At 35.9% G+C, this 22401-nt stretch overlaps 1 protein-coding gene across 6 annotated transcripts in view; it reads right to left on the bottom strand.

Moving 5' to 3' along the window:
* The window catches only part of ADAM28 (ADAM metallopeptidase domain 28), a 52247-nt gene that overhangs the window by 14414 nt on the left and 15432 nt on the right, over positions 1-22401 (bottom strand). For all 6 annotated transcript variants that reach the window (XM_019714147.3, XM_074338689.2, XM_019714118.3 and 3 more), the window contains exons 7-14: positions 19716-19787; positions 18753-18824; positions 13831-14000; positions 10816-10900; positions 9387-9517; positions 8187-8364; positions 6775-6864; positions 4351-4546 (exon numbers count right to left, since the gene is read on the bottom strand). In XM_019714147.3, the coding sequence (XP_019569706.3) occupies positions 4351-4546; positions 6775-6864; positions 8187-8364; positions 9387-9517; positions 10816-10900; positions 13831-14000; positions 18753-18824; positions 19716-19787 (994 nt within the window). The remainder of the gene's footprint in view (positions 1-4350; positions 4547-6774; positions 6865-8186; positions 8365-9386; positions 9518-10815; positions 10901-13830; positions 14001-18752; positions 18825-19715; positions 19788-22401) is intronic.

Here is a 22401-nt window from a genome sequence, read left to right as displayed (position 1 = left end):
GGTCCAACTTTTAGTTCAACATTATTGCAAACAAATTTCTTGCTTTGGCCCTGATCGTTACGGTGCTGAGAGGGGCACACTTCTGTGTCTGGTCTTCAATCCAGGTCATTAGAACTTTCTCGATGTCTGATACAGGCCCTTCTCAAATTTTTGTTAGTCTCACTGACCTCAATGAAGCTTATCTTTCAACAGCTTCTGTCACTTTGTTTTTGTTCTTCAAGATTGTATATACAGTGGAATGGGGCGTGCCTGACTGGCGAGCAATAACTGTCACTGATTTTCCACTTCCATAGCCCTTAAACACTTTTAATTTATTCCCAGGTCAGTCATTTGAGGTGGCCTCTTACTGTCACAATTAGCAGTGGATTTAGTACCTTAGGGGCCATGATGAAGAAAACATGAGATGAAATCAAGCACAAGAGAAAATAATGCAATTAAGAGACGTGATAAACATGAGATATATGAGGCTGCTGGCATATGAGGCATAACCTGACATATTGTTTTACAGTAAACTTATTTTTTTATTAGTAGAAAGAGTACACTTAAAAATAATAAGTAGTATAGTACATGCATAAAGTAGTAATATAGTCATTTATTATTATTATCAAGTATTATGTACTGTACATAATTGTATGAGGTCTGACAATTAGGTTTGCAAACTTGTTGCCACGATATTGGTAATATTTTCTAATATCAGAGGGATTATTCATTATGAATTTGTACCAACTGGACAAACAGTTAACCAAGTTTGCTATTTGTAAGTAGTGAAAAGGCAACATGAAAAAGTTTAGACGACCTGAACTTTTTGCCAACAATTCATGGCTCTTGCATCACGACAATGCACCACCTCACACAGCACTATCTGTGAGGGATTTTTAGCCAATAAACAAATAACCGTATTGGAACACCCTCCCTACTTACCTGATCTGGCCCCCATTGACTTCTTTCTTTACCCGAAGATAAAGGAAATATTGAAAGGAAGACATTTTGATGACATTCAGGACATCAAGGGTAATACAATAGTTCTAATGGCCATTCCAGAAAAAGAGTTCCAAAATGGCTTTGAAGGGTAGACTAGGCAGTGGCGTCAGTGCATAGCTTCCCAAGGGGAGTAATTTGAAAGTGACTGTAGTGATATCAGCAATGAGGTATGTAGCTCTTTTTCTAGGATGAGTTTGCAAACTTAATTGTCAGTCCTTATATGTGCTATATTTGTATACCAGTGATAGTGCAGTAAGTTTGTTTACACCAGCATCTCTACAAACTCATGAGTAATGCATTGTGCTATGATGTCCCAATGGCACTGTGTAATAGGAATTTTTCAGCTCCATTCTCATCTTGTGGAAGCACCATCATATGTGCAGTACATTGTGGACCAAAACGTCATGGTGTGGCACAGGATGTAATCCCACTGACCATTTTCAGAAATATAGATTGCAAAATTTGATATCAAGATTGCTGGCTGGAACTGAAAGCAATCTTTTAAATATTCTATTTTTGAATAATGGCTATCTAAATATTTGGAAACAGCTGGACGATTTGCTGAAGGTGAAAAGAAAAATCTATATAAATATGAAGATTTGGCCAGGAGAGCCACAGTTACTGTGTTTCCCCGAAAATAAGACCTAGCCAGACAATCAGCTCTAATACAACTTTTAGATAAAAAATTAATATAAGACCGGTATTATGTTATATTATATTATTATATTACATTACATTATATTATATTATGTTATATTAATTATATTATATTATATAAGACTGGGTCATATATTATAGTAAAATAAGACCAAGTCTTATATTAATTTTTGCTTCAAAAGACGCATTAGAGCTGATTGTCCAGCTAGGTCTTATTTTCAGGGAAACATGGTATTATATTAACAGCCCGCGGCAGATATTGGAATGTTGTCCTGCTGCTATGTGCTACTGTGACAGCTACATACTATGCTCAGTCAAAGTTCTGCTCTGTGCCAGGCACAGTGATTAGCATCACATATTTAATTTCTCTTTGGATCTTCTTCAAATCCCCATCAGGTAAACAGAACATGGTGGTTAAGAGCCAAGGCGTTAAGTAAGACTAAGCAGCTGTGTGACCTTGGGCAAGTGCCTTAACCTCTCAGTTTGCTCTGCAGTAAAATGAAGATATATAATAGCACCTACTTCATAAAGTTGTGAGAATTAAATGATTAATATATGTGAGCCTGTTAGAACAGTAGTACGTGACTGAGAAATATTAGCCATTCTTATTATCATTCCATTTTATCAATAAGGAAATGAAAAATCATATTGAGTAAGTCACAGAGAAAGATGAAAAACCAGACTTAACACTCAGTTCTGAATCTAAGACCTATGCTCCTATTCTATGGGCGATGCTGCTCTTAAATACCAATGAATAACAAGGGGAAAATTTGAGTCTAGTCTTTCAAAAAACAACAAACTAGGTTAATTCAAAATCTATGAAGGTATTACACTGGTTTCAAGAAAATTATTAAACATGTTATAATAATTTGTAAACTCAAACCATTTGAAATGAATTATGTATTTCAATGTTCAGGATGATAAAATTAGTTTATTATCATATTGTCTTGATTATTTGTATCTACAAGTAAGTAACATTTATTAGTTTCTTATTATAATAAAATATCCACACTGAAAAACTGAGTAATTAGGCATGAATACTTTGAAAAAAGCATATTCCTAATCCCAAACTTCAGAGTTACTACAGCTAATATAGCAGAAAAGCATCATTCACTTACCTGGTATCACACAGCTTCATAAATTACTTTTTCCCAATTAACAATATACGTGCCCTTTTCCCAGGCATTAAATATTCTATAGTACAAGTTGTAAGAAATCATTGGATAACTACACTATAATTTATTTGACTAATCCTTATTCTTAGACTTAGAGGTGTTTCCCAATTTTCCACTATTATTTTTTAAAAGTGCTGGGTGAAACTATTTGTAAATAAATATTCTTGGGTACAATTCTTAGCAAAAGGAGTGCACTTATTTTAGGTTATACACGTATGTGCATTTTTCCAAATTCTCTCCGAAAAGATTGCTTAAGTCACATTCTTACCAGAGTATACGAAACTAGATGTTTTGTCACATTCTCACCAACACTAAGCATTAACTGTAACAGAGCTGTGCCAATTGAACAAGTGTAGGAGATTAACTTGTTTTCACATGTTTTCCACTCTATATTGCATTTGTCGATACACTCGTGGTATCAAGCTTTGCTCCTTAAATTGTGTCTCAGCCCAGCCTTGACTGACACATAGCGTTTTACTGAAGAATTTTTCTAGGTTCTTGTCCATTTATTTCCAAGGTTTCTTTCATTCTGGGTGTATTGTGAATCAATAATTTCTGTTGCTTTCCTTGATCTTCTCTTTTGCATATTTTCATAAATTGTGAAAAGTTTCTGGCATGTGATAACCTTCTTCAAATACTTTTAGGAATATGTATTTTCCCTATTTAAAAACAACATTCCTTCAGCAATTTAAGTAGGAATCTAGACATGTAGCTGAAAAAGCTATGAAAATTAAATAAATAAATATATATATATATATATATATATATATATATATATATATATCAGATCCTATCCAGGAAGTCCAAAGAATTGATAGTTTTAAAATTGCCTTTCTAATCAAGTTAGTTAGAACAATTTAAATTTTGATTTAGAGTTTCTGGAGATTTCTAAATTATGCTTTTATTTTTAAATTGTTTATGGTATAATTAGAGAATATGGCCTCTAGAATTCTGGTATTACGGACAAAATGAACATTAAAGAGCTTTCACTTTTCCTCATTGCTCCTCTGTATTCCCAGAGTTGTCCTTTTTTTTTTCCCCCTCCTCCTTTGCTTACTCTCTGCCCATTCCTATAACTTCCACAAACCTACACACACACACACACACACACACACACACACACACACACACTTCCTTATCAGAGAAGGATCTTGGTTAGGGTTGCCAGATAAAATACCAAACACCCAGTTAAATTTGAATCTCAGATAAAAAAAGAATTCTTTTAAAAATATTAGTTTGCCTCAAATATTGCATGAGACATACTAATACTAAAATAAAGTTGTTAATCTAAAATTAAAATCCACTGGGTCATTCTTTTTTTATTTGCTCAATCTAGCAACCCCAAAATTGACCTGAAGTCCTAAAATACTCTTATCCAGAATTTTGAGCAGTTGCACAATTTCTAAGAAAGAAGAATGGGCCAGAATGCTTCTTTAGCCATGATTAAGCTCTGTCACCTGGAATAATACGATTTTCTTTTTTTTTCTGTATATGCATAGAGAGAGGCAGGAATACCAGCACTGGGGTTTGTCCTCACCTGGTCCCCAAAACTCGGCGCACTGCTCCTGCAGAGTGGGGCACAGACCCACCAAGCAGTAGCCCTTTCCATTCTGGCAAGGGAAGCCATTGACTCGAAATCGGTCCTCAGGGCAAATACCAGATTTACCATCACACATTTCAGGCAGGTCACACTCGTCTTTTGCTGGTCTGCACACCGTACCAGGCTTTTTAAACTGTAGGAAAATAACAAAGGAGAGAAGACTTTTTCCACCCGATTTACCCTAATATCTCAAATGAATACAAATAAGATTTTCCCTTTGGCCCTTCATTGGCAAGGTGTTTCGAGGTATCATTTTATTCTAGTTTACATTTGCACTGTCTCCTATTATATCTCTTCTATTGACTTTGGCCAATGCCCTAAGTCATTAAGCAATCAATATTTCTGAATTTGTAGAACAAACACCAAGGAAATATCAATGAGAAAAATACAGAAGAAAACCAAGCAACATCCTAGATGTGAGGAAGGCAGTTATTTCTCTCTTTGTTGAACACAACTTTGTCAAGATTTCCAAGGAGATTTTAATCTGCAAATTCAGGATTTATTGGTAACATGGATCTTACATTATGAAGAAAGATAAGTTTATAAGCACCAGATCAACATGCTCTCAGACTTTCCCAGGCATCACATTTCCTAATCCTTAATTTCTTTTATTGTATGTTGAGATATTTCAACTTATTTCTTCCTGTGGAATGATTTATCATGAGGGAGAAATAACCAAATATTCATCTGATTTATTAGTTCCATTGTCATCTACTTCTACAAGTCATGCTCTTATTTCCTCAGAGAAACCTTAGTAAAACAAATCCTGCCATTCACGCAAATCTGAAGAGGTCTGTATGGCCATTGGAAGCGTATATTTCACTAGTTGAAGTGAACAGGCAGGTTCTCATATCATCAAAAAACTTTCTATATCTTTATGATGGTGACAGAATAAAATCCAAATTTTAATTGGAGCATATGAGACCCTCCAAATTCAACCCATGGTGCTCCAGCCAGACTAGCTTTCTTACCAGCTGTCATACAAACCATGCTTATTATCTTCAGTTCTCTTTCTATTTTTTCTCTCAGCCTCCAAATGTGGAAATTTTTTTTCCTCTTTCTGTCCACTTTTCTAAACTCTATTCATTATTTTCCAGACTAATTGAAAGCCTCATTTTTCCATGAAATGCCTCTTGACTTCTTTCATGCACACTATTGCTTCTTTGTCCCACACGTGGTGGGGAAAGAGGCCTGAACTTGGATTTGGAGGATGTAGGTTTGAACCTTGTGGCTAAGTGCGTAAACTTAGAAAATGGATTTAGTCTCTGAAATCCTTTTCCCCATCTCATATTTACTTTACAAGGTCATTATGAAAATTAAGTGAAACTGTAAGTACCAAGTACTACACAGAGAACATACACCATTAAAATATCTACCTGAGCATTTAATCAGACATATTTTCATCTGTTTCAGGTAGGTATATCATTACTGTAAAGAAGTAGCAAGTTCTTTAAGGCCAAAGACAACTTTTTTTAAAAAAATCTTCCAAGATCTCTAACAAATAACACTTAATAAACACTTTTTGAATACTACTTAAGTTCTCAAATTTTCTTCCTTTTGGTATCCTTTATTTCTTTCTTCCTGAAATTAAAAAAAAAAAAAAAATCTATCCAAAACACTACCTATAACCCAGTATGTCATCTATACACTCCTTCTACAGACAGTTATTGAGCATTTAAAACACATGAAATTCTGCGCTAGGTGAGCATGTCATTCCCCTGCCTGCCCTTAGGATTCAATGAACAAAGGAGACAGATACATAAACAAATAATCATGATATAGAATTCAATGCAATAGTGGAACGTAAAATACTGAACTCTAACTTGAAGGGAAAGTCATAAAGCCCCATTGAGAAATAACACAGCTTCCTCATTTTGTCTTCTTTCTACAAATTTCACCCTGAAGTGACTTCAAAGGTTGAAGATAAGGGAGCTCCCATATTATTCAAAACAAAAGCTTTTCTACCAAGCCCATTATTAAAGGAATATGTGCCCAATTATGAGATTTGGTCCAAGAAGACTGTGGCATCTCTGAGGTTGGAGTGACAGTATTGGCTTTGGAACCGGTGGTATTTAGAGATTGACATTTAGTGACTTAATTGTCTTTATATTTTCTGTTCTGAGCCTCTGTTCCCTCAAAAGCAAAATGAGATAATAATATCTACGTCAAAGAGAGTATTGGAGGATCCAACATCCCATGTTTGTTACGTACTCAGTGAGGACTTGACAGATGGTAGGTAGCATTATTGTACAGACAGAAAAATATTACTTGGCTTATTTCATTTCACATAACCCCTGAGATTTCAACACAGAAAAAATAAAGGGTAATCATAGTTATGAAGATAGAATAAAATAGTCTTACCTGACACTTTTCACAGCATTCTCCTAATACACATTGAAAGCCTGCTTTGATTTTGCATGTTTTAGTATCACAGCAAATGTTGGTACATTCCTAAGAAATGCCAGAAACAAATGTAAATGCTGAATTACTTTTGGTCTCATTTTGGCACAATTCATAACATAGTTTATTCATCACACAGACCTTCCTTTGGTGTAGTCTGAAAATAACTTTCAGGAAAATAAAAGATAAAACAAAGCTTAACGTTAGGAAAACTGAGATTTGGGAGCAATTGAGGGGTCGTTATTTATCTGAATTCTACTTACATTTCTAAAAACATTGAATATATTTTCTAGTTCCCCTAGCCTCCCATGGTAATATTGAAAAAGATCTATTTTGCATAAAATATAAGAGCAAACAACAGGAAAAAAGAGTTTTAAAAAATAAAATAAAATTCATCTAAATAGATAAAAAACATAATTAGTTCAACTAATCAGTTTTGTACCTATCCAGTAGTAAATTTAATCTCTAAAACATGTAACTGAAAATATAGTTCTAAAAATTCAGTTTTTTATTGAATTGCGACATTTAATTCTTCAACTCTGTGTAAAGCAAGATATTTTACTTTGTACTCACTGCCTTGTTTCTGAGAAATCAGACAACTTTCTGATTGTAGCTGTTTAGATTCCCAAAGAGGAGTGATATATTTAGAATTACAACATTTACGGTTAAAACTCTTGTCCTGATGTCATCTGGCAAAGAGTCCTCTTTCTCGTGGAATGAATACATTTGTAATCCTATTTTGCCATTACTGAGACACTGACCCCCTGAGAGATTGACATGTCACTAATACTAATTGTTCATAAGATGGGGGCAAAGGTACCATTCAGAATCCTGGCAGCCCTGTGAACAGGGTGGGACTAGGTCAGACACTTCTAATTGTAACAAGTCCTGAGTCGCAAAAAGATGTGCTAAATCCCAGTGCAGGGTGGTTCCGGGATTGCCAAAATAAAAGATCTAAATCCATATATTGACTCCTCTATGTACCAGCTCAGTAACCTTTGGTAAGCTATTTACACTCTCTGAGCTCCATCGCAGTGTGGTCTCTAAAGTGACCGCTCAGGAAGTCATAGACGCATAAGAAATGTGAAGTACTTCTGATAGAATGGAAGGGAGGAGTACACAAAGCCCCAGGTGGTGAGTGGTACTTCAAAATAAGCAATGAACAACAGACTTCATGGGTCCTCAAGAAGGTCTGTTAAGCAACGCAGTGTCATTGTTCAAAAGGCTGGCCTGACAAAGATCGACAGATGGATATGTACAGAAATCACAAGAAACATGCAATTTTGTAACGAACCACCCTATATCGTTTTATAGTTTATCTTCTCAGCAATTGAAAAACACACTAGACTTTTTTAGAAAGGACTTGGTAGTACCTCAGCAGTCCCACAATCACAGTCCTCTCCCATTTCTACCATCTGGTTCCCACAGATCGGAGTAGATATGATATCAGTAGGCAATGGAGCATTAAAGAGGCAATTTGATAATTTATCTTCAAAAAACTTGTCATAGCTGACACGGCTGCAGGAACTGAAGTCCGTAGGTATATAGAAACTGTGAGGACAAGGAAAGAGAAAAGAGAATGAGGTCATACTGAGCAGGCAGGGGACATCAGACTTTGGGTATAATATACCCCAAACCTGCCCCTAAAGATCAAACCAAATCAACTCATGAACTGCTAAATCATAAGCTCATTAATGTGCCTGAATTAGCCCACTTGTGTGGACATAAACACCTCCAGCTTAATCAGCAAATATGGTCCTACTCTAAAATATGGCATCCAGGCTGCTGTTTAAAAAAAAAGAAAAATGCTTTGGACTTATCTAGATAATCTTCTTCAGCCTTAGGTCATTTTGGTTGCAAAGTCCTAAAGGTAGTAAAATCATACTTATTTACATGTCTAGGAATTCACTTTTCTTCAAAGGAATTCTTATTGACAGGATTTATTCACTCCACAAATAAAAATGAGGTTTAAAAATGCTGTAATATCTGGGAGAGATAATACCGGATATGTAAGTGGTATGCAGGCATATGCTGTTTTGTGGAAGGACATGTGAGACTAATCCTAGATTGAGTGAGCTGAGAAAGGGAAATGGAAAAGAGGGAATGAACACATGAAAGAGATTGTGGAATTTGTAAAGGTGAGATTTCCTGCTAATTTTGCCTAAGTCGAGACAGAAATGTGTCATCTTTTTGCAGATCCTCTCTTCACCGTCCTGTGGGAATTTTCTTCTTTAGACTTTTCTCCCAGAACTTTTTCATATCACCATCCCATCTGAACTTATTGAAAATTTGATAAATGCTAATGATTTTCTGAAACCAGGTCTTGTGTAGATTGAGGATAAAATGACAAGTTACCCCAACAGCAAAGAGACAGTATGTGTAAACTATGTCTTAGTTAATGAAAAATCCTACAGATTGATGAGGGATAAGGTGGTTTGCTACAGATACATATTCATGACTGTGCTACTTAATCATTTAAAAGTTTGACCACATTGCTGAAGATGACATAAAAGAGGACCACAGCCCTAAAGAACCCAAAACAGGGAAAAGAGCATCTTCCCAGATAGCCTCACCTTAGTGCTTTGTCCATCACACATATTGTAGAAGGGCAGTTGCAGACATAGGAGTCATGAAACATTCCAAAGTTATGGCCCATTTCGTGGGCCATTGTCCCTGCAACTCTAAGCACATTGTCACTGTGGTCCTAAGGGTGAGAGTAGGAAAACAGATCCTCTGGTTTGCAAACTGAATTATCACTCAGAAAGTAATTAAATATTTTTACTGTAGCCAAGTGGAGTAGAGAGACTGATTTTAGCTTCACTCTCCTCACCCTACCCACCATGTGCTCTTCTCGCCCTCTCCTTCTCCCTCTCCCTTTCTCTCCCCTTGCTTCTCTTGCCCCCCCAACACACACACACACACACACACACACACACACACACACACACACATTCACTCACAACTTTGGTACCAAATGCCCATCACAGAGCATATTGCCTGCTCTTTGTTCTTGAGAATGAGGAATATTTATAATGAGGAAAGGTTTTGTGGTTTCTGTCATGAGAGATAGTGGTAAAATTTCCTCAACAATGATAAGAAATCAGAAGTGTTTTTGGATGATTTGCCTCCCTCCCCCTGTCTTACTTTACAATACCTTCTAATTCAGTTGGAGGGCTTTGATATGTTTAGCCAATAGGGCCCTTAAAGTGTTCATTAACCTAGAACTTTAGCACCCTTGGTATCTTTTTCAGTTCTATTACCACCAAGACTAGACATCAGTCAATTATGGGCCTGTTCCATTGCATGAAGTCCAGCTAGTGGTCAACTCTATTACCAGATTGTTTCTGATTAGAGGTATTCGGCTGGAGGCTCCGCGTTATCCAGAGAAATAAAGCAATACTAGAAAATCATTGCTGTTTGTAATTTCCCAGTAGGGAGACAGAAATGTGCCAATAATACCCACAAAAACCTGATTCCCTTCCTTACGTACTTCATTCCAAAGAACCAAATAAAGAGATCCATAAGGTGCAGTACAAGGCTGCCAAACACCTGTGTAAGATGGGAAGTTAATACCTACCATTCACGATATGATTTCACACTGTTCATATGAATTTGGTAAGCCTTGCTATTAATTAAGACGGAGTTCCTCAAAGGGGAACAAAAACAAACCAAAAAATTAGGAAAAACCGAAATATGTTTAAGTAGAGACTTTCCCAGTTGCCTTATTTGAGGTTCCTTCAAATTTAGGGTATCTTCCGTTAAATAATTATTTTCATAACTTAAATGTTTTTCCCCCTGGAATAACCTCCATAAACAAGGTAATACATTATGAACATGCTGGGTTTATACTACATATGCAAGATTGATTCAACATTTGACATTCAATGTTAATCATATCAGAAGACTAAAGGAGACAAACTACACCACCTTTTCAATAGATTCAGAAAACAGTGCATTTGACAGGCTTGAACTCAGAACCAACTGTACATCTTCAAAACAAACCTGAACAATGCCAACAGAATGATAAGGAGAGCACATTGTAGACATAAAAGCAAGACCCACAGTCGTTCCAGAAAGTTCTGTTGCCCTGCAAAAAGAAAAAAGAAAAAAGAAATTGATATAACAATTTATAATTCTAAGCTATATTTTCTATAGACAATTCATGCAGAACTCTAAATGGTCAGCAGAGAAACATTGTGAATCATCACTCTTAAATACAGAGGGTATCAAAAAAATGTATACATATTTTGAGACAGGAAAACTGTATTAAAATTGTAATACTCAATATATACTGATAACAAAAGATGAATGAATACAAGTCACGTTTGACTTCTGCAATTACAAGAGGTGCTCAAAGTGGTTACCATCAGCGTACAGACACTTCTGATTATGGTGAACTTTTTGTTTTCTTCAGTTTCAGGCGTACAAAATAATGTAATAGTTAGACATTTACGCCCCTCACAAAGTGACAACTCCCTTCCCCCAGTCTACCCCTCTGACATCATATATAGATGTTACAATTCCATTGACTAGAGAACTATTTCTTGAGCAATGTTCACCAAAGTGCCCACTTACATACATTTTTTTGACACCCCTGGTATTTTCTTCAGTTTTTGTATTTGAATGAGGCATTTTTCTTATACAATGGTTGTTGTGTAACCTAAATCCAACTACCTGAATGTAATCACTTTTAATATTTTATATCTCATTCATGGTTATTATATTTTTCATTGTGGAGTTAGCATGTTCATAAATAGAAAATAAAAGGGGATTTTTCTGTCCTAATAAATGTGTGTGTGCATAGTACCATTTGGAGTCTGGGCCCATTCTGAAAGTATTTGTGTTAATGAAGCATTTATGTTAATTAAAATATTTGTCCTATTGAAGAGGAATTTGAACCATATGCATTTATTTAGAGAGATGATGTTTGATGTTAGTAATTTTTAATTTCTTTCTTTGGTTTTGTTTCACTTGGTTTTTGTTTCGAATCGTAATGATTCCATGTTCTTTCCTTGTTATCATTCTTCTGCTCTCTGTTCAAGATCCTGGTCCTGGTTTGTCTCCAGAAATTTTTTAAATTCCCGTAGTAGATGTATTTACATAAAAAATTGAATCTGTGCTGTCCCACTTATCAACATATAGAATGAAGTACACTGATTTTGCCATGCCAAATGCGGAAATTAAATAACTTCTTCCCACTTTCCATTCACTGTGTAGTTTTAGGATATCCATTATTTTGAAATGATAATTTGTATCATATATGATAATTTAAAGATTTATGGCATTTACATATTCTTTTAAAATTATATTCCAAAATTACTTATACTTAAGTCTCCATATGTTTGAGTTCAATTCTTACTACCAGTTCATTTATAAAAAATAAAATCTTCCCCCATTACAGAGTTACCTAGTTTGGTTCCTCTTTTTAGTAGGTAGCATGTATTTGTACCGTAGGGTTCCTACCTGGTTATACCTAGGTAGAGGTATTTTTTGTTAATGTGTCAGGTAAATGTAAAATTTTCAATGTACAAGTATGAGGACAATTATTTCTTCTCATCATATCTTTTTAGTGTTTTTATCCTGTTTATTTTGGTCTATTCAGAAAATTTACTCTTGATAGTGGATTGCCATTTTTTTATGTATACATCTATCATCTCTATAATTTTTATCTCTCTACCCTGTTACTCCTCATATAAGAATACACTACAATTGAAGCATGGCTGTGGAACCAGAATAGTAAGAGTTGGATTTCCTTACTATTTAGTAGCTATGAGACCTTGAAAAATCACTAAACCTCTCCAAAACATGAGCTCCGTCCTGTGATGGGCCTTTGGGTCTGGAACTCACCTTTGCAAATTAAGGAACTGCTGCAGCATTCTTCACAGATAACTCCCAATGAGCCAGCCTGGCAGTGTTCGCATCCTGGGTAGTGCCTTCCCTTGAATCTGGATAGGTCTATGACTAGCTCTTGACCAACAGAATATATCAGAGGTGACACTGTAATTTCAAGAAGCTTTAAAGCTTTCTCCTGGGCCTCTTAGAATGTGTCTTCTAAGGGAAGCTAGTCACCTTGTAAGATGTCCAAAACCCTGGGACTGTCATGTTGGAGTAAGTCCAAGTTAGCCACATGAAAAGCTTACATCCAGACCAGGCAAGGCACCAGCCATATAAGCGAAGAAGATTTAGTTTAAGTCAAGAAGTTGTGGACAGATTTATTGTGCAGTAATAGATAACCAGCAAATAATATTAATTAATTCTGACAAGACCTAGTCCATTATTTCCCATGACAACCGCAGTTTTCTTAGGACGTGAAACTCAAACAATTTCTAGTCACTTCTTGCTACTTCCTTCTATCCGATCCCAGCGGCAGATTTTCCTTGATTTCTTTTGAAGCATAGGCTCAGCAATATTGTGTAATTTACAGCCATCAGATTTATTTCCCATCTTTTTTTATTTTTAGTTTGTTATTTCAGCAGGATGGTAGAGGTATGTAACTATCATATTCTATTTTTTTTCTCTCCTAGATGTTTGAACTCAGTAGTGCTTAAGGCTAATCTAAATCTCTCTCGCCATTCTCTAAACCTGTCTGTCCTTTCTGTACATCCAACCAAAATAGACAAACTTCTTACGAATCATTGCTAAATTATTAGCTGCTCTTTAAAAAAGAAAAGAAAAAGAAATACTTGGATCAAAAGTAAAAGAGTAAACGGGATCAAATATATGGTGATGAAAGGAGAAATGACTCTGTGTGAACACACAATGTGATATATAGATGATGTATTACAGAATTGTATACTTGAAATCTATGTAACTTTACTACCCATTGTCACCCCAACAAACTTTAATTTAAAAAAAGTCAGAGCATATTCAACATAAGATCCAAATGAGTACTTTTTAAACATTTCACCTTCTATATGTAAGCCACTTCCTCTTAGCCTACACCCAGAGATACCATTTGCCTTGCCAGGCTTTGAAAAGTTTCTATACTAAAGACGGTAGAAAGGTCTTTATACATACGTGATTAACTGAGCAATGTCATGATGCTTTTTTCTTAGGAGGACGCTCCCCCTCCACTTAGAAAAGTTTTCCAAGGTGAAGCTTGCATTTGGAGTTATCTTTATCTTATCCTCATCATTCCAGATTTCTATGCCAACTAGGGCCACGTGAGTATTGAGCTTTTTATAAAGCTGTCCAAAGAGAATAAATGGCAAAGCAATGACTCAGAATGGTGATATTATCAGTTAATATTTTTAATGGACTTTAGATTTTCAAACTTATATAAAACACCACTGAAAAAACCTTCTTCTCAGACGTACTTGTGAAAATCATCATCTCTTTTTGCAGATGCTAGCATCTCCATTCTTAGACAAGATGTGTTAGATAGTTACATAGTTCAGGTCTGTAAATTCCTTTATTTAGAGCAAAGGTCCTATTGAGATAAACTTTTCCTGCTTGTATCTCAAGAAATATTATAATATTCTGTTAGTAGCTCATTACTATTATTTCATTTTTAAGTATACTTACTCAATACTTTGTCAAGTTCTCAGAGTCATAGTATTTCAGAGTCAGCAAGGCTGACTTGGTGTTGCTTTGGATATTAGAAAAGAAACATGCTATGTGAAAAAATACTGCATCTGTAAGTGACAATAAAGTACATGGTGCTCTCATTCTTAAACCCAGGCTGAACCAAATAATCTGTAATGCACATAAAATAACCTTTACAAATAACAAGTGAAGCTTATGAGACAATATGCTTACTCTAAAGATAAAAGCTTAAATAGCTACTACAGTTTATAAAACTGCACAGTGTTGGTCAAAGGGTAAAACTTCCAGTTATAAGACAAATAAATCCTGGGGATCAAATGTACAGTATGGTAATTATAGTTAATAATACTGTATTACATAATATACTCAAAAATTGCCAAGAGTACATCTTAAACGTTCTCACCAGAAAAAAGAAATGGCAATTCTGGGACATGTTGGTGGTGTTCCCTAAACTGTGGTGGTAATAATTTTGCAATACATAAGTGTATCAAAGCAAAACATTGAACACATTGAATTTACACAACGTTAGTTACATGCGAATTATATCTCAATGAAGCCGGGAAAAAACTGTATAGTGACAGGCTTTCTCATGGAGCAACTTTTTGCTGAGAAACCCAAAAAAATTATTGTTTGTTTCTTTTTTAAAGTAGTTTGGAAAATAATAAAAGCATTGAGGCATGCGATTGTCACCAAAAGAGAAGTTAAAATCTAACCAGATTAAAATCCTCCCCTTTATTATTCCCTCAACTTTTGTATTCCTTTCTAGCTTTGTTTTATTCACCTGACAAAACTCTAATCCTGGTTAAAATTAACTCCCCACTACGCTTCTCCTCCACCGTGCCCCAGAACACGGATGGGGGAAAGCACGCTCTGCTGACTGCTTCCACTTTGAAGCCATGACTACTAACCCCACGTGACCTTTACCCCTCTCCAGCAAACCGCCTGCATTTCCAAAATCCACTCCATCTTTGCACCTTTTTTTTCATATGCACTCCTCTTTCTTAGAAATTCTGACAATTTATTTTAAATCTTCACTTTAAAGCAGATGCCCTTGCTTCCAAATTCACTGAGAATATAAAAGCAATCCGAAGCAACTTCCATAAGCTCCTACCACCCATCTACCCACGGGCCTACATTTGTTCAAACAACCTGTGTTTCCCAGTTCTTACCATCTGCACGAATGGTCTGTGAGCCTAAGGCCGATTGCTCTACTCACGCACTCCATCTCCTATCTCTCCCCAAATCAAAGGGATTATTCCAGCAATTCTTCCAACTCCCTTGTGTTATCAGTGCTTAGCCTTCCACGGAAATGTTCCTATCAGCAGCAAAAAAAGGATGAGCCATCTTGGCGGGAGCAGTGGATGGGGAAAGAACTTCTCTTTGTGATCCTTCCCCATCTAATTTATGCTCCATTGCTCGGCTCCCATTTATAGCAAAACTCTGGGAAGAATTTTCTGCATTTACTGTCCCTAATTCTGCTTCTCTCACTCTCTCTGGACTCACTCTAATCGTGCTTTTACTCTTATATTCCACAGAAACTTGCTTCATCTGGAAACTATGAGCTTCTACTTTGTTAATCCAATGGCCAATCCTCAGTGCTCAGAGCATCTAAAACCATTGACCATTTTCTCTTTTGATAGATTTTTGGTCCAAGTAGCTTCTGGAACAACACTCTCTCCTAGTTTTCCTCCTACCTCACTGTCTGTCCCACATTCCTGATCTCTGTCAGTTTCTCCTCCACTCTGATCTCTCCTCAAAGTACTTCAAGGATCTGTCTTCAGGTCTCTTTTCTACTTATCTACTCCAACTCCCTTGATCTTACACCAGGGTTGGTAATTATTTTCTGTAAAAGTCCAGATAGAAAATATTTTAAGCTTGAGGTCGGGTGGTCTTTGTTGCAAGTACTCACCACCTCTGGCATTGAGCAGGAAAATAGCCATAGACAGCGTGTAGATAAGTGGGGGTGGCTGTGTTTCAACAAAACTTTATTTTGTAAAAACGCAGCAGGCCAGATTTGGCCAGCAGGCTATAGTTTGCTGACTCGTGTGTTATGCTATCTATACGTACTGAAGACTTAATAGATTTATATCTCTGCTCAGATCTTGCCCCTGAACTCCAATTTTGTATATCCAGCATTTCCATCTGGAAATCTTTACCAAAAAGATATCCCAAAGTTAATATGTCCAAAATGGAAAGCATAATCTTTCCTCTGAGTAACCATTCCCTACCATATTTCCTCATTCCTGAAGATGTTTAGGTCAAAACCTTTAAGGTCACTTGACTCCTCTCTTTTTCTTATACTTCCCGTCTCCCACTCACCTCACAAACCCTGTTGACTCTATCCAGAAATCAGCTATTATCAATAGATCTACTATCCCTGCTTTTTCTTAAACCATCATTATTTCTTGTCCTGAGTTATGGCACAATTTCCCTATCTGCTCTTATTTCCACCCTTGCTTTCCCTCGGTTTATTTTCAATATAATGGGCAAGAGAATCTTTTAAGAACACTCATCTGAAGGTTCTCCAATGGACTCCTCACTAAGGAAGAATAACAGTCTTTACATAGGCTCACAAGGGCCTTCAGGTTTTGGCCACTGCTACCTGTCAGATGTCATCAATTCCCACCCTTGGGAAAGTCTTATTACTTTCCAGCCACAATAACCTTCCTGTGGTTCCTCAAACATGACATGTTAGGTTCTGCCCTCAGGTTCTTTGCTCAGCTTTGAACACCCTTCTTTAGGATCAGACACTTCTCTCCCTTCCTTTAGGTCTCCACTCAAATGTCACCTTATTAGAGTGGCCTTCGCTGTTTAATATAGGACCCAAAATGAATCTCTCTCTCTCTCTCTCTCTCTCTCTCTCTCTCTCTCTCTCTCTCTCTCTCTCCCTCCCTCCCTCCCTCCCTCCCTCCCTCCCTCCCTCCCTCCCTCCCTGCTTTATTTTTCTTTAGAGCACTTTTCACCATTCTATGTCCTCATTATTTGATGTGTTTATGTTTGTCCACTTGAACAAAAACATAAACTCCTTGAAGGAAAGGCTATTTATCAGTTTTGTTCACCCACTTTATTTCTGTAATCCAGAAAAGTATCTGGCACAGAGCAGATGCTCAATAAATATGGCCAGTTCTTGGCTTTCCTTAAGAATAGTGAGCATGATCTTTGTGGTGAGAAGACGAGATATGACCTTAGTCATGGAATCCATCTTCATTTTCTTTCTATCCTTAGAAGATTTGCAGGACACCAGAAAATAACTCACGCATTTCAACTAAGCAGGCTAACTATATGTTCAAACAGCAAGAAACTAATGTCTGTGTCCTGATACCCTCTGGAACTCTCCATAAGGCAAAGAAAATCAAGGAAGTGGCAAACATAAACTGTTTTGCTTTTTCACTCTATTTTCCCCTTTATTGCCTGAGCTTTGAAGTTCAATGTCATGTAAACATTAACTTGCTTCTAAAACAAAGCCAAAAAGAGCAAACTGTGAGGGGAAGAAAAAAGATTTAAATAGAAGGGATGTAGAAAACATTTTTTAAAGAGTTTGGAAATTGGATGATAAAAGTCAAGCTGAAAGAACAGAATCAACAATTGTACAATAAAAATGGTCTTGAAATCCGACGAATCTAAGTTCAAATCTTACCTCTACCATTTCCTAACTTTGTGATTTTACACAAGTTACTTTGCTTCTCAGCATCTCATCTTTTAAACTATAAATTGGGTTAATAACATCTTAGGGTCTTTTTGTTTGTTTTTTTTTTTGAGGATTAAATAAGATAATTAATAATGCCATTGTGCCAGAGCTTGGCTTGTTTGTTTTCTGTTTTCTTCCTTCGACTGGCTTTCGATTGAGATAAGTTTGTTAGCATTTTATTTTTTTATTTTTTTGTTTGAATCCTTTTATTATTATTATTATTAGTTTCAAGTATCCAAAACCATGTAATAGTTAGACATTTACACCCCTCACAAAGTGATACCCCAATCTACTACCTCTCTGACATTGTATACAGCTGTTACAATTCCATTGACTCTATTCCCTATGCTTACTCCACATCCTGTGACTATATATATATATATATATAAAATTATAGTTGACATCCAGTATTATTCAGCTTCAGTTTTTTACTTAGCTTTAGAGAAACAAAAATCTTGCCAACAAAACCACATTTTATACCTTCATGGACCTGTGAATAGTGTGGCAAGTGGGTGAGAAAAATCTCTATCATGTAATATTCATATTTAATTAAGTAGCAAAAGTTGTGGTCACCCTTCGAGAGCCTGTCAGCAGTTTTAGTCTTAGGAGTATTGACTTTCCTTTCCTGCTCCATGAGCATTCATAGAAACCCCAATGGCACCACCTAGCAAATTGTTAAAATTACATTTAATAAAATGTATCATACCATGTTGATGTAATTGGCCATCTCAAACACCCTCTTTCTTATTTCTTCTGGATCTTGATTGTATTTTTTAAACTAAAAAATGACCAAGACAAAATATGGGCATTGATAAAAATGAATATAATGGGAAGTAAAAAAGGCAACTTCATTTTATTTTACTATCAGTGGTTATAATGCATGACCAGTTATAAAAGTTAACACTTAGAAGTGAGAAACAAAGTGCCTCCTATTTCTCTAGTTAAACTAAAGCATTTTCAGGGTAGTGATGCTGTTTTGTCCCCTGAAGTACTAACTCAGTATAAAGCTTTAAGGAATTATTCTAAACGTATTTTCAGTAAAATGTCATGATTTCATTTCCTAAGTTTTTCATTTAAAAATACACAACAGCAAATAAACTTAATATAATAAGAGAGACCAAAGCTTTAGGGCCTGAACTAAATAATTTACTCATTATCATAGCACTGAATTTTTCCTTTGGAGGTCACAGATGTGGACCTCCAGTTTAGAACACGCAATAGGTGAAAATACATTTTTATAAAAGATAAATGATGAATATTACCAAAAAATTACCTTTTTCGTAAAATTCTATTCATAAGTTGTTTTTTTTTTTATATTTACCACTCCCTGATGAGCATAAATTCTGATTTACCAATGATTTAAATACTTAACAGAAGGCAAAATGACAAAGGAATTTAATTGGAAATTAAGTATGGAGCTCTTAAGGCAATAAGAAAGGAGAATTGTAGTGCAAAAAATTCACTTTATACATATCACATAAGGTGCATATTGCTGAAAAGAAGAAATCATATCAGTCTAATTATACGTTTTCTTAGGTTCAGAACAATTTGCAATAAAGAATAGCTCATATTTATGATTTTTCCAAACTGATCCATATTATTTCATATCTCACATGATAAATTTAGGTAAAAGGGGATTTTAAAAGATACATTTATCTGATATAATTACCTCACCATTATCCAGGACCAAATAATATTCTATGTATTTCTTATGTTCCGAAGCCTTCCGGGAGTTTGATTTCTGTAATAAATATTAAAAGAAAAATTACTAAGACAACATCTTTCTCTACACAAGTCATTCTTTTATTTAAATGTGCAATTTTATAAAAACATTTGCTGATGTCTGTGAATAAAGAAAGACAATATTACCACTTTAAAATCTAATCAGCCAGAATCATCTATAGATAAGGTTCAGAATGTCAGAGCTAAGAGACCTCAATACAATACTAGTCTGATCCCTTTATTTTACCAAAGATTTTAAACGATTACACAACTAATTAATAGGAGCGTGGGGATTAAAACCCAAGTCTTCAGAATTTTTAAACAGTGGACTTCTTCCACTATCCTGAAATTAAACAAAGTTTGGCTGCAGCATCCTCTTATTGTTGTTTTCATTTATTTGTTTACGATCCTTTTATTCCTATCCCAGTGAATACACACTCCTTTACTATTGGTGAAATGCCCGAGAGCTACCATGGAACTTAATCTGTTCTTTTCTTCTCAAACTGAGCTAGATCTCTTTCCCACATTTCAACTCCCCTATTTTCTGTTCCTTTCTCTTACAAAACAAAATAAAACAACAATAAAAAAGACGTTTCATAGTGGATTCCCCCATTGAAAAATAGCAGACACATTATTTGTACTAAATAATAAGCCATCAAAGTTTATTATGCTGCATTTCCAGAAGTGCTTATCTTTTAACAGGTAAATAAGCTTCCATTAACAAGAATAGATTACTGAAAGTAGACTTGTACGTACTAACTAATGAGATATGTACTTACCTCCACCCTCCATGGGAGCAACATACAGAGGGTGCCAAAAAATGTATACACGTTTTAAGAAAGGAAAAAAACTATATTAAAAATTTTAATATTCAATGTATACCGATAACAAAAGATGAATACAAGTCATGTGTGTACATTTTTTTGGCACCCCTCGTATTTATCAACACTGACTAAGCACCAGCAGTGTTCTCAGCCATAGGAATAGAGCAGTGAAATCAACATGGTCTATGTGCTTCAGGAATTCACAGTAGACAAATAAACATAGACATATCAGGTGGTAATTAGTGCTTTGCAGAAGATTAAATGGAGCAATGTGGTACTGAGTGACAAGGTAGTCATTTCAGAACAGATGGTTAGGGAAAGCTCTAAAGAGTTGGCCCTGAAGCTGACACATTAATGAAAATGAGAAGCCAGGCAAGGGAAGATGAATTGGAAAATAATTCCAGCAAAGCAAAAAAAATGAACAGAAAGATTCCAAGGGAAATTGATATTGGCATGCTTAAGCACAGAAAAATTTGTGTTTGTCAGAACATAATACGGGAGGTCAGCGGGTGGGGAGCAGAGGATGGCAGGAGATTAGAGAGATAAGTGGGGCCCTAATCACACAGGGGCCCTAATCATGTAACTCATGGTCAGTTTTATTTTTAGATTTTGTACTAAATGCAATGAGAAGCCATTAGAGAACTTTAAACAAAAAAGTGACATGATGTGATTGAGAATAAAAGAATCACTCTGGCAATATATTGTGTGGAGAGTGGATTCTACTGGCAGGAATGAGAGTGGGAAAGTCAGGTCGAGGCTGCTGCCATGGTTACTGTGGGATGGATGGTACCTGTGGTAGTTGGGAAGAAGGAACAAAATGAAATATCTGGAATATATGGTGGCACTTGCTAACAAAAACCATATGAGAAGAGATGAAGGAAAGAGAAATCAAGGATAATTTCTAGATTTGGGCTTGAGAAATGATGATTGGTTGTACTGTTAGTGGAGAAAGGGGAGAATGAGGGAGAAGCAGATTTTGTTTAGGGTTTAGAAATTGATAGTTGTATTTTGACCACATGTCTATTAAACACTCAAATAGATGCATGACGTAGGTAGTTAATTATAATAGTCTGGTCTTTAGAGGAGAATCCAAAGTTGGAGACATACATTTGAGAGTAATTAGCACAGGGTTCCTATTCAAATAAAGCATAGTACAAGATAAGGTTACCTAGGAAGAATGTGTAGATAAAGCAAAGAACCGAACCCAGGACTGAGCTGTCTGAGGGCCTCTGGTCAACCAGAGAAGGGATAACAATAGGGGAACTGGGGATTAGTACTAGTGAGGTAGGAGGAAAACCAAAACAATAGGATGTTGTGGAAGCACGGCTATTTGTATGTGATCAGCAAGGAACTGAGACAGAGAGATAGAAGGTCTGTACCAGCTAAACCAGGAGATCGACATTCGTAGGGACACATATCTAGAAGTGGTTCTTCTGGGTTCTTAGCTATCATATCGCTGCTAGAATTTACACCCACAGCAAATCAAACCTAACAGAGATTTTCTTTTATCCAGACCAATTCTCCCAGTACCTATGGATTCTAAGAACATTTGGAGGACATGATACTTCTGTAACCAGAAGTTTAATTCCATATATGAAAGAATATTCTAAGTTCCTGTGGGCAGATTATTTATTCTGCTCACTGCTATATCCCCAGCACCTATGACAGTACTTAAAAATTTGTTGAATGAGTTCATTCATGAACACAGCAGAATATGGTATCGCAAGGTAGTAATAATACCTTACACCTTTGTTAACATTGTATTCAAGCCTTATACTTCTTTTTAGCCCTTGAATATTATTGTTAATA

Source organism: Rhinolophus sinicus, chromosome 15 (genome assembly GCF_057876585.1).
Source record: "Rhinolophus sinicus isolate RSI-liver-muscle chromosome 15, RSI-T2T, whole genome shotgun sequence".
NCBI lineage: Eukaryota > Metazoa > Chordata > Mammalia > Chiroptera > Rhinolophidae > Rhinolophus > Rhinolophus sinicus.
Note: the sequence above shows the minus strand (reverse complement) of the source record. Positions and strands in the feature narration are given on the sequence as shown.